We start from the raw sequence: 11,528 nt of genomic DNA, 5'->3' as shown, positions 1-11,528 counted from the left end.
CCCCCCCCCCCCCCCCCCCCCCCCCCCCCCCCCTTTATTTTTAATGATCCCGCGACCACCGAGATCTACACTTCTAGCTTCGTCGGCCGCGTCAGATGTGTATAACAGAGAGCCCCTGCACCGGTCCCCTCCACCACTGCACTCCCCACCCCTGCACTCCCCACTCCTACACCCCCCTCCCCTGCTCCTTCTGCCTGTAAACCCTTGGTCAACTGGGTCCAGCAGTCGCAATGCGATTCATGCCAGCAGGGGTACCAGTGGTGGCCATGTAACGAGAAAGCCTCTTGTAGTGCGGCGTGCTTTGAGTCCCCCACGACAACGACCACCTCCACCACGACCACCACTACAACACACACTATGACAACAGCCGGTTCGTTGGACGTCTGCGCTTCGAGCTGCCCCAACAACGTATGTTCCTCTTCTGGTAAATGGCAGAAGATATGGTCTCCCGAACATTCCACATGCTACTATTGGGATGGAGCGACTGCTACCTGGGATGTCCCTTCCGCGTTCAGCTATTCCCAATGCGCTCCGACTTGTGTCTCTTCGCCTTGTGTGACGGTAGGAGGCTGGTCCGAGTATTTCGACGAGGCTAATTCGGTGTGCTACTACTACAATGGCTCCACTTCCGCGTGGGACATGCCTCTCTGCTTCTGGCGCTAATTAATGCTTGTGTTGCTTGGTTTTTATTAAAGCAACATTCAGTCTGTATTTGATGGGGTATATTTCGGTGTGCTGCTACAACAATGGCGCCTCTCTCTAACACAAATTAATGCTTGTGTTGCTTGGTTTTTATTAAAGCAATCAGCCAACGAATAAAGAAAACCCGTTCATAGAATGCAGCAACTTCGATCAGGTTCCAAATAATACAGGTTGGATAGGCAAATCGTCGCCCTCAGGTGCGCGCTGTGCCCTTGATTCCAGCCGCTGCATGATGAGCTTTTGTTGTCCTGGAGCAAAGCTGATCCATGCCCTCCGACAGGCATGATGCCACTCCGCGGCTTCGGTCTCGGAGTCACAAACTACGACCACAGTAGGACAGTCCACGTCCTCACAGAAGGTGCAGGACTCCATCCGGCTTGAGCCGTCAGGCGACGGAACGTGCTCCGTCGGCAGCAGTGGGTTGGGGCCCTCGAACACGCTGACGGTGGCGCCCTCGACTGCTTAGAGAGATGACGCGTACCCACGTGTTATTCGGTTTATCCTCGACATCAGAATCGACCCCTGATGCAATGGCAGGTTGTTCTGCAGCTGAAAGGACCTCCATAGGAGCTCTCCCCTCTCGATGTTGAAGTAGATCCACACCCTGTCGAACTTTGAGCTCGCTGAGGGCATCTTACAGTAGATTCCCGTTTCGAGGTAGGCCAGCGTTCGCGAATGGAAGTAACGCTGCTCCAGTACGAAGTCATGACAATTGAGACAGGGTGTCCTCTTGCAGAGGAGGCTTCTCAGACCGAAGCAAGCAAAACAAAAGTGCTATCTGTGTCGTCACTGACAGCGTCCCACCTTCATACATACAGGACACTGCCTGAAAAAACATGTCTGACAGCCAGAGCGGCTGCGACCACAAGTCACACAGACGTCATCTGCATCTGAAGCCATCTGACGGCCGAGGTTTCTCAGGTGAGCCACGCCATAGGAGACTTGCTTGGCAAAGTCTAGGAGCCCCGCCTTCACGGCGTTGCTGGAGATTTCGACGTGCCGGCCGTCACTGTCAACGAAGTGAGCGAACTGCGTCCATTGTCGGTGCGTGAAGTCAATAAGGTCCATCAACAAACGCCGATTTAACCTAATGGGAACAGGCGAACGGAAACCAGTCACCACCTCCCGCAAGATCGATCTCGTTCAAGCGCTGAAGTCTGCAAAAACTCTCCGCGACCAGAACCGACTGATGAAGCAGCTGCAGAAGTTCGAGCCGAAACCCAAGTTCGAATTGGACACGGAGTCGGAGTTGGCCAACTTACGCGTGAAGAAGTATGAGAAGCTGCAAGCCTACGTTTGCTTCCGGTGTGATAGACCGCGGCAGACCATGGTTAAGGTGTTTTGGCAAACTTCGCAGGGGTCAAAGACCATCTGCTTCACTTGCTACAAGAATCTGGAGGAATGCGATTTCGTTGATCATACTCGAAGAGAAAACAACGCCTTTGCCAAGAGGAGGTTCTAACGCCTTTGCTAAGAGGAGGTTCTAACAAAATGAGGTGCACTAATGAACATTGAACGTCATTATGTCGTCTTCCTCCTCTCCTGGAAACTCAACCTCGGCCCCGTGGTACACCGCTAGCCACGCGTCATGGGTTTCCTGAATGCTGGTGGAGTAGGCGCCTGCTGAGTTGAGTACTGCAATGACAGACTCAAACCTTTCTTCCCGTTGACTGTCTGTCAACAGGGAGATTGCGGCGAGTTGCAGAATAGCGTTCTGAAAAACATTGAGGCACTCCGTGACACGGTCGATCGCTGAAAGACCGATTGTGAGGTCGCTGGTATCGGCGCTGATTCGCAACGGCTTCTACAGCTTACGTGGACCCCATGTGGGATTGCATGGCCTCTACGGCATCAGTGATGAGCTGCATCTGCTTCTGTGAGGCCTGGTTGACACTGGCAGCCTCATCCAGCAGCTCTCTAAGTTCCTTTTCGATATTGTAACTGGCCATGACTGTGTCCAACAGCTGTTTGTTGTCTTCCATGAGCATCTGGAGCTCGTTCTCGGCTATACGTCCCTCTCGATTGTGGATGTGTTGCCAATCCCGAATATCCAGTTGCACCATGATGCACACGAAAAACTACATCGCTAATCGCTGACTGGATGCCGTGTATTTGAAAAACGTGTTAGCGGCCACCGCCGGTGCCATGTCGATTGGCGTCTTCGGGGGGATGTATGTGGGCACGACCCGCCGCTATGCTTATGTCAACTAGAAGTTTTTTTCCCAGTTTTTCGATGCGGCTTCTTCTCGGCTCACTTGTGGTGCAAGTTCTCAGTCTGGAGTCCACAGTCGAAAAGAGGTTGCTTCCTTTGCATTCCATTACCACAGGATTCTACGACCAGCAGTATTGGGATTGTCAGGGGGCGTGCACATGGGGACCAAGAGGGCTCAGCTTATCGGACCCTGTCACTGCTACGAGAGACGGCCACCTCACGTCAAGACTACCAATCCTCACGGACACATTTGATGTCATTATTGAGCTGAGCCGATCCACTTCGCTGACTGCTGTGACTCACGGTGCCAGCATATTTCTCACTGAGTGGAGGGAGCCAGAACTGCAACCAGGCCGTGTTTTCGGATCCAACGGCACCTTCAAGGGACTTGGGTTCTTCGCGGCCACCTTCGACAGGACAAGCAAGAGAAACCCCTCTCTATCAGGGCTTTTGCACATGGGCACTAAGACATTAGATGGGCGCGGCAAGATCCCATCCGAAAAAGGTATATACTGGACCCCAAGTCAGGGCGAGTATCGGTTGTTGCTCTCCGTTACTCCCGGTCAGGTAGTCGGTAAAGTGTACCATCCCGAAAAGGCCGTGTATGCTGATGTTTTCAAGGCCGAAATGCCAGTCTACGATCCACAAGGGTATCGACTATCACTGTTCGTCGGATCAGATGACGTTGGCGACATTGACGAGATTGCGGTGAAGTCGATCACGGTCAACAACATTAACCTCACTCTGCCTGGGGAGTCGGCATCGGCCGAAGTCAAGCCTGTGGAATGTAAGAGAGACTTGGCGACGCAATGCAGACGTGAAAGAGGAGACGGTTGGGAGCGCAGACGCGTCCGCCATGGCTCAGGTGGTGGCGTCTCAGGTGATGTACGCTATTAAGGCCAAACACGACGAGGTTTTAAGCAACGTCCGACAGTCCAATCAGCGCCTAGTGGCTTTGGATGAGCGCTTGCAGACTCTCGAGAGCGTACTAACGCATCATGTACCTCAATCAATCGAACACGTGAAGACGGAGATCGACAGCGTTCGTCGTATTCTGGATTCCACCCATAGACAGTTTTCTGGAATGAATGTCTCGATGAACAACGTTCAAGAGAAGCTGGCACTCACCAGCAAGAGCAAGCAAGAAGGAGTCATTCAAGCGCTTTCCGACCATGTCGAGAGAGTGCAGTCGTCCATAATTGACAGCTCCAAGAGCACTTTCTATGTCACGCTCTTCGCGTGCGCGATGATAACGACTGGGCTGCTCCTGCTCTGGAGGCGACTGACGAAGATTGAGAAGAAGCATTACCTTTAGTTTCGCTGCGGATTATTAAGTCTTAACGCACACAGTAAACCGAGACAGTTTTTTTATCCTGTGGAATTGTCTGTACGAACGGCTGAGACACGGATTCTCGTGCATATCATATCTGTGATCACTGGTCGATACTCCGATTTCTGCACCATTTCGTGTGCGCTCATGTCGTCGTTCGAGGCAGGGAGGCTGGCAAAAGCTCCTAAGGCCAAGACTCCAGTTATGCTAACGAAAAAGGTGGCGCATAGCCCCCACCTGGGCAACGGGATGGCTGAAGACATCGCTGCGCCAGCGGAGCCGCATCTGGGTGTGTTAACCACGCGTTCGTTAGAAAAGAGTCCGTATTCGAGGGAAAGGATTCCGCATTGGACACCACAGAGCGACCTAAAGGTCGTCGATCGCAAGAAGCCACGTCGTCGAAAGATTCCCCCACCACCGAAGCCAGAGCAGTTGCATGAGCTGCTTGTCGATGAGCGAGTTCGTGTGAAAGGAGCCGAGGACCACGAAGTCCTGTTCATCCCTAACGCTATCAATTTCTTTCTGGAGTCCGTTTTCCTGGGTGAAGCGGCATCCAACAAGCTTAGCGAGCAAAGTTTTCTGCAAATCTGTCGCAAGGCCAACCTGCTTAAGATGGATTCTCAGGTGGACGCGTTCAAGCATATATTCCGCCTGCGGTCAAATCCAGACGGCCAGGCTGTGGGGTTTGGTGACTTCCTCAAGGTTCTGATTCGTCTGGCACGGTACAAATTCCGTAGACTCTCTATAGGAAGAGAGGACGGTCTAAATTCTTTAGTACATCACTTGGCTCATCACTACCAGGTACAGCTAGAATTCGCTCGGCAACGTAGCGGCGGAGGGCAGGACGCGGCCACTCAAGCAGCTGACGTTGCTGCTATGCCAAAGGAAACGCAGGAGAGGCCTACTCAGACGGAGCCCACCAAACCCATCAAGCACACCAAGTACACCAAGCACACCAAGCACACCAAGCACACCAAGCACACCAAGCACACCAAGCACACCAAGCCCAGCGGAGTCTCGGACCAATCGAACATCTCCAAAATATCAGTCTCATCCAAGTCGTCTTCTAAGCCTGCTTCAAAGGCCAAACTACCAAAATCGCCGCTCTCACTAGGCCCCCAAGACGAACCCAAGACAATCGAAAAGGAAGCCACCCCTGACGTGGGCCCAGTGTCAGAGCCCATGGCCGACCTGAATCTGGCGCTGCCCACGCCAGACGAGATGATGGCATTTGACGTTTTTGCCAAGAGGGCCAGAGGGTTGCCACCAGTAATGGAGCTGGATGAGGTGGCGGACCTCTTAGACGAGGCCGGTATCCCAGAAAACGTGCTGGAAGACCACCTGCTGCAAGCCATACAGCGGGTCAGTCCAGATGTCATTGACTACTGGGGCTTCAAAGAGGTGCTCGCTGAGTTGGGGCGGCTTGTGTACAGCACTTCTCCTACTGAGGGACTTCGACTTCTGATGCAACGAAATGTTATTCCCCTGTTTGAGCCCCCTGAGTATCAGGTGCTCTGTAAGGATGGTCAAGTCGCTGTTGACAAACAGCCTCCATTCAAGATCATTGCACATTTTGTGGATTCCGATTCTCCCTCAGACACTGAGCCTCGTGAGTCCCGAAGGCTTCCCCTTCCGCGGAGTGAAAGCCCGTTGTCAGACTCCCACGCGACTTCCGCGGTGGAAGCGGAGTTCATGGCTGAAGGGTGGATGTATTTGGTGAGAGAAGGAGAGGGCCTTACACCGAGGTTTGGGTGATGAGTCTTATAACGAAAGCTCATCTCTTAGGAAAATCTTGTAAAAAACATGCATAATTTTGTAAACAGAGGAAAATCTTTTCGAAAAGAAGTCATCCCCAAACTACTTGAAAAGGAATATCAGTGCGGGACCCCCGATGAGGATGATGAGTACGATAAGTGCCGTCAAGCACCAGCACGTACGCTTGTTGCTGGAGAGCTGATATCTCCTGGCCTTGACCAGGTCTCGTTCCGCCTTGTCGGTGTAGTCCTTGGCTCCCTGAACAGAGTGTTGGATTTGGTCCAATAGCTCTCCCTGCGCATCGACCAGTGCAGCCAGGTCCACGAACATCTGATGCAACTCGGCAACTGAGTTCTCCAGCTTCATGACATCACGGTACTTCTCGTGAATGTCAGCCAGTGCGTTGTGCAAGCTCTGACTGCCACCCGTGACACGCGAGCGAATGAGCGTCGCCGCAGCGGCCATGTTGCCTCCCTCGGTTATTTCTTGCAACTCGTCTGTGGTCACTTCGGGATGAACAAGACGTACCTGTCGTGCCACCTTATTCTTCACCTCCTGCTTATAGACGCCTTGGGCCGTCTGGTACTCAATGATGACGTCTCTGAACCGCCTAGTCACCGCAGCGTGTAGGTTCTCACGTATTCGAGCCTCAGATTTCCCTGGATGCTGTTGACTGAACAGGTCGTTGTCCTTCTTGATGGCCTCTAGTAGGTTCTTCACTAGCATCACGTGTCTATTGGCGTCGTCTAAAATCTTGTTGGTGACTGTAGAAACGTCCTTGTCACTGGTGGCTTCAGTGGACTGGCGAAGCTGTTGACCCAAGACGGCTAGATTCTCAGTGCACTTTACGATGTTATTGATCCCATCCTTGATCGTGCTTATTTGATACAGATACTCAGCCATAAACTCTTCCTCATCTCCTTCACGAGAGATTCCCAATTGCGCTTCTACATCAAAGTTTTCCTCTCGCTCATCCGTCAGAATCCCTGAAACCCCAGGAAGCTGATCCACAAGAGTAGGATTCGCCGCGTTCACTGCCTCCCGCAGTGCTGGGAGCCGGTCGATGACCATGGTAAATGACTCAATTGGAGCAGTGCTGAGTCAGACAACGGTGGCAGCTCGAAATCGTTCACCCATGTCTTAGAGATCCTCTTTGGCTCTGACACGTGCGGTTGCTGATTGAGAGCCCCTCAGAGAGCACTTGTTCGCAACGAAAATCGCGCTAATCTCAAATGCTGGACGACTTCGACTACCCAAAATCCTTCGAAGACGTCTTAACTCGACGGATACCGCCCCACTATGGCAAACACTACGTAGACTACGCTCAGTGCAAGTACCTGATCTACAAATTAAAGAGAACTGAAACGCTGTGTCCAGTGGATCGAGAACGGGTATTCCAAGAACGACTCAACGCTCAGACTGACAAAGTTAACAACTTCGCTCTAAAATCTGCGCATCAAATCTCGTCTGGTTTGAAAACTGCAGCCAAGCACTTGCGAGAGTTCAGCCATGACATCGAAGCCAAGCTGTTGTCAGGAGCCACAGCTCAGCTGGCCGCTTCGAGTCGCGTGTTCTTCGAGCGGGTGGAGCTGCAGCTGGACGTTCAGAGCGCGGAGATAGTTCACCTTGACGGGTTTATGCGGCTGAACGTAGAGATCGTGGACCGACTTGGCCGTATCTACGACTCCGTACTGGGCACCAACCACCACCAGTGGCTGCTGAACTCTATTCTCCGTGAACCTTTCTGTGCAACGCGGGTGGATACGTTACTGGTGCTCCTGTCTCTCGCTTGGGAGCGGTGGAGAGACCTGCAGGCTGAGATTACGTGCCGAATCAAGGGGCAGACAGCCCAGGCGGCTGATCATGGCGTGTGGACTCCGCCGGAGGCCTTTGTGAGGTCCACAACCAAGTATTGGGTGCCGCCGGAGAATGTAGTGCGGACCAAGGCATTCATTTTGAAACGAATGCCGTTTCTGGTGTTTGGTTACTCTACAGAGCAGCTAATGCCGCTGCTTGATCCGTTCGGAAGTCTGCAGCGGAGCGCTCATGACGTTGAAGTGGTCTCCGATGGCCAAATGGTTTCGTCTGTATACTTCGACAACGAGAGTGCCACCAGCTACAGTAATCGAATCCGAAAGATGCAAGGAGCTCAGCTGCTGCGGCTCCGGTGGTACGGTGAACACACAGGCGAGCTTGACAAGCCAATATTCGTGGAGAGAAAAACCCACCACGAGGGCTGGTCTGGGGAAACCAGCACTAAAGAGAGGTTCCAGCTCCGACATAAGGCTGTCGTTTCCTTTCTGGCCCAGGAGTTGGACCTTCCGGTGGAAGCAGCTAAAATCAAGGATGAGCGCAAACGACAGCACATGTTGACCCTGGCTACACAGGTCTCCGAGGCAATCCAGGATCTGGGTCTCGAGCCGATGCTACGCACTTCCTATCTGCGATCGGCTTTCCAGCTGGCTGACAATAACGAGGTCCGCTTCTCCTTGGACTGCAACCTGATCATGGTGAACGAGTTCAGGAGTGTTCCCGACAGGCCCCTGCAGTGGTGTCGAGTGGGGGAGGAAATCTTGGGCAAAGACGACGTAGTCCGATTTCCCTACGGTGTGCTGGAGGTCAAGCTGCAAGCTGCGCAACCTGACTGGGTCTCGGCTCTTCTAGCGTGAGCTGCTTCGCTCCTTCATACAGCGATGGCGGAGCTAGAATGGTGTACAAGTTCTCGAAGTTTCAGCATGGGATGGCCTTCTTACACAGAGATAAGTTGACAAGTTGTCCACTTCCGCACTGGGTGGACTTTTTTGAGGAAAAGGGGTTCAAGAGGGGCATAGACGCCCCACCTCCGCCAGAAGTCAGAACGAGGATGGGCTCCTCACTCATGCTTCCCTCAGGCCTTGCCAGCGTCTGGAATCTGAGCAACATTCATACTCTCACTCAGAACTCCGTTGGAATTCAGCTCCCCACTGATGTGACTGTCAACCAGATCTTCGCGATGGCCAGTTCCCAACTGACTCCAGGTCAGAAGACTCTGGAGTGGCTTCGCGCTTCCTGTGAACAGGCGCTGGGGGTGCAAACGGTTCGTAAACTCGACCCTAAGGCGGCCTTCGCTTGCGAGCGGAATCTCCTGCACTACCTGAACCTCTCGCTGTTCGTTAGCGCGCTAGCGTTCAGCTTGCTGCATTTCGCGTTCGCTACTTTTGACAAGAGACCGGCCTGCCTGAGCCTTTTGCTTTTCGGAATTGTAGGGGTGACGATGCTGCTGGCTCTCAAGGAGTTCATCCGTAGAGATGACACACTGAGAAAGTGGGTGATCAGGCAAGCACACACAGTCGTTACGCCAAACAGCAGTCCACGACCACGCTGCACTCCTCTGTCTTGCCCATGTACTACTTCAGCCTGGTCAACGTTACCCTACTGGCGGCCCTGGTATCGGACGTCGTGAGTGCATTCACCACGGGGCGTACGCCAGTAGTGATGAAGTTCAAGAAAAGCCTACGAGGCTTCTAAAGACCTGCTTGTTTGGCAGACCAGACTTCACTCCCATGCACAAACGTCAGCCTCTCCTGTCGACCGTCAATCACAGGTGTCTGGCTGCGCCCAGCCTCCGTGACCTCAGCTACCCGACTCCCAGCGGTCGACTGGCTCATCGCCGCCTGTGACTGCTCCACGGCAGCCCGCTGAGGCTGCTCGAACGCATTGCGTTTTAGGTAGCTCTCCCTCATCAAAGAAGAGACGCCAGGACGAGCCCAACGGACAGACTTGAATGACAGCGCTACTTGAAGTCCGGTGACGTAGAGTTGCTGGCGTAGTCGCCTCAAATCAGCGCGGCGCTCTGCCTCTCGCTGCTCGGGCTCATCCTCCAGTACGTCCTCTCCAGCCTCTCGAACAATAACCTCCAGTAGGCCGCTCATATCCTCCAGCGCCTGGTTGAACACGTAGCTGTCGTCTGTGAAAAGTTTGCCGACGTTCGCGACTATGCTCAGCACTCGTACCTCGCACGACTGCTCAGGAGTCAACCAGGGGTCTGGTTGGTCGGCGCAGTGTTGATTGAGAGTGCCAATTATGCGAGCGAGCACTGGTCGCCCGTCAGCGTGCTCAGTTGCCAACGCGCACGTGCACACGTGCCTCAAGAAATCCACCACGTCAGCACCATTGGACTGCAGTGTGTCCGCCGTAGTTAGCCTTTCAAGAGAGCAGAGCACCTTCACATACTTCGTTGGCGACTTTAGCGCGGAACGCATTATGGCGAGAGCCTCGATCACCGACCGCTGTTTGGGTTGGCCTGTCTTCTTCCGCTTCGCTTCTGGTTCCGGCGGGAGGTATGTTGGGGCTGCCCTGACTGTTGCCGGTTTAACTGCTGCCCATTCGTCGCATTTCTCGTCTAAAGCTCTTTCACCGCGAGAGCGGCCGATGAGCAGGCTCTCATCATGCTGCACCTGCCGCTCCCTGAGTCGTCGCTTGGCGCCCTCTGATAGTGAGGAATGCTGGGAATGCTGGGGGAGCATCGAATATGCGCGATTTCCTGGTGTCTCTGACGAATTCATACTGCATCAAAAGCGCGCAAAGCATCAGACAGTGCCTCGTCTGACACGACTTCTTGGCAGGCCCGCCCAATATCTCGAGCCACGAACCCACTTCGATTTTCACTCATGGTAGAATATTGTGATATTGCCGTGTTGCAGCTTCAGTAGATGACATCTATCGACATCGACGTGGACTCCATCATCGGCAAGCTTCTGGAGGTACGCGGGTCGCGGCCGGGTAAGCCCGTACAGCTTAGCGAGCCTGAGGTGCGAGGGCTGTGTTTGCGGTCTCGAGACATATTCATGGCGCAACCAATCCTCCTCGAGTTAGAGGCTCCAATCAAAATCTGTGGTGACATCCACGGTCAATTCTACGACCTGCTCCGTCTGTTCGAGTACGGCGGGTTCCCTCCGGAAGCAAACTATCTATTCTTGGGAGATTATGTTGACAGAGGCAAACAAAGCTTGGAAACCATCTGCCTCCTTCTGGCTTACAAGGTGAAATACCCGGAGAACTTCTTCCTCCTACGGGGGAACCACGAATGTGCCTCCATCAACAGGATTTACGGGTTCTACGACGAATGCAAACGCCGGTACAACATCAAGCTGTGGAAAACATTCACTGACTGCTTCAACTGTCTTCCCGTAGCTGCCATTATCGACGAGAAGATATTCTGTATGCATGGTGGTCTGTCTCCGGAGTTGCTCGCCATGGACAATATCAGACGCATAATTAGGCCTACCGACATCCCAGACACAGGTCTTCTAGTAGACCTGCTCTGGTCTGACCCCGAAAAGGAGATATCAGGATGGGGCGAGAATGACCGAGGAGTATCGTTCACCTTTGGCGCCGACGTCGTGACCAAATTCCTTCAGAAGCACGACTTGGATCTCATATGCCGGGCGCACCAAGTCATTGAGGACGGTTATGAGTTCTTCGCGAAGCGTCAACTCGTCACTCTCTTTAGCGCTCCCAACTACTGTGGGGAATTCGACAACGCCGGGG

At 53.4% G+C, this 11,528-nt stretch overlaps 8 protein-coding genes across 12 annotated transcripts; 4 read left to right on the top strand and 4 right to left on the bottom strand.

Annotated features, from left to right (window-relative positions):
* Positions 1 to 1,488: 1,488 nt before the first annotated feature.
* On the bottom strand, positions 1,489 to 1,770 carry KVP18_004668 (uncharacterized protein; the record flags this gene model as incomplete). Its single annotated transcript, XM_067957519.1, has 1 exon — positions 1,489 to 1,770. The coding sequence occupies one exon, from the start codon at positions 1,768 to 1,770 to the stop codon at positions 1,489 to 1,491; it is 282 nt and encodes a 93-aa protein (XP_067806501.1).
* A 22-nt stretch (positions 1,771 to 1,792) lies between these two features.
* On the top strand, positions 1,793 to 2,164 carry KVP18_004667 (uncharacterized protein; the record flags this gene model as incomplete). The annotated part of the gene is made up of 1 exon (XM_067957518.1): positions 1,793 to 2,164. One exon carries the CDS (start codon positions 1,793 to 1,795, stop codon positions 2,162 to 2,164), a length of 372 nt encoding a protein of 123 aa, XP_067806500.1.
* Positions 2,165 to 2,203: 39 nt separating this feature from the next.
* Positions 2,204 to 2,765, bottom strand: KVP18_004666 (uncharacterized protein; the record flags this gene model as incomplete). Its single annotated transcript, XM_067957517.1, has 2 exons — positions 2,204 to 2,489; positions 2,518 to 2,765. 2 exons carry the CDS (start codon positions 2,763 to 2,765, stop codon positions 2,204 to 2,206), a joined length of 534 nt encoding a protein of 177 aa, XP_067806499.1.
* A 170-nt stretch (positions 2,766 to 2,935) lies between these two features.
* Positions 2,936 to 5,999, top strand: KVP18_004664 (uncharacterized protein; the record flags this gene model as incomplete). Of its 3 annotated transcripts, XM_067957514.1 has the most annotated exons (3): positions 2,936 to 3,701; positions 3,730 to 4,228; positions 4,265 to 5,999. In XM_067957514.1, the coding sequence occupies 3 exons, from the start codon at positions 2,936 to 2,938 to the stop codon at positions 5,997 to 5,999; spliced, it is 3,000 nt and encodes a 999-aa protein (XP_067806496.1). The 3 variants fall into 3 exon arrangements, with proteins under 3 accessions (XP_067806496.1, XP_067806495.1, XP_067806497.1); XM_067957513.1 differs by lacking the exon at positions 4,265 to 5,999 and having other exon boundaries at positions 3,730 to 4,229; XM_067957515.1 differs by lacking the exons at positions 2,936 to 3,701; positions 3,730 to 4,228 and having other exon boundaries at positions 4,392 to 5,999.
* A 102-nt stretch (positions 6,000 to 6,101) lies between these two features.
* Positions 6,102 to 7,070, bottom strand: KVP18_004661 (uncharacterized protein; the record flags this gene model as incomplete). The annotated part of the gene is made up of 1 exon (XM_067957508.1): positions 6,102 to 7,070. One exon carries the CDS (start codon positions 7,068 to 7,070, stop codon positions 6,102 to 6,104), a length of 969 nt encoding a protein of 322 aa, XP_067806490.1.
* A 161-nt stretch (positions 7,071 to 7,231) lies between these two features.
* KVP18_004662 (uncharacterized protein) lies at positions 7,232 to 9,471 on the top strand (the record flags this gene model as incomplete). Of its 2 annotated transcripts, XM_067957510.1 has the most annotated exons (4): positions 7,232 to 8,664; positions 8,691 to 9,302; positions 9,329 to 9,437; positions 9,469 to 9,471. In XM_067957510.1, 4 exons carry the CDS (start codon positions 7,232 to 7,234, stop codon positions 9,469 to 9,471), a joined length of 2,157 nt encoding a protein of 718 aa, XP_067806492.1. The 2 variants fall into 2 exon arrangements, with proteins under 2 accessions (XP_067806492.1, XP_067806491.1); XM_067957509.1 differs by lacking the exons at positions 8,691 to 9,302; positions 9,329 to 9,437; positions 9,469 to 9,471 and having other exon boundaries at positions 7,232 to 8,668.
* A 31-nt stretch (positions 9,472 to 9,502) lies between these two features.
* On the bottom strand, positions 9,503 to 10,504 carry KVP18_004665 (uncharacterized protein; the record flags this gene model as incomplete). The annotated part of the gene is made up of 1 exon (XM_067957516.1): positions 9,503 to 10,504. The coding sequence occupies one exon, from the start codon at positions 10,502 to 10,504 to the stop codon at positions 9,503 to 9,505; it is 1,002 nt and encodes a 333-aa protein (XP_067806498.1).
* Positions 10,505 to 10,690: 186 nt separating this feature from the next.
* KVP18_004663 (uncharacterized protein) lies at positions 10,691 to 11,528 on the top strand (the record flags this gene model as incomplete). 2 transcript variants are annotated; one of them, XM_067957511.1, is made up of 1 exon in its annotated part: positions 10,691 to 11,528. In XM_067957511.1, a coding segment is annotated over one exon (838 nt), but the record flags the coding sequence as incomplete, so codon positions are not given. The 2 variants fall into 2 exon arrangements, with proteins under 2 accessions (XP_067806493.1, XP_067806494.1); XM_067957512.1 differs by having other exon boundaries at positions 10,691 to 11,504.

The sequence above is a fragment of a genome (assembly GCF_019968955.1).
Source record: "MAG: Porospora cf. gigantea A chromosome Unknown PgA_NODE_740_length_11528_cov_328.374, whole genome shotgun sequence".
Taxonomy (NCBI): Eukaryota; Apicomplexa; class Conoidasida; order Eugregarinorida; family Porosporidae; genus Porospora; species Porospora cf. gigantea A.
This window is presented reverse-complemented; position numbering and strand designations above follow the sequence as displayed.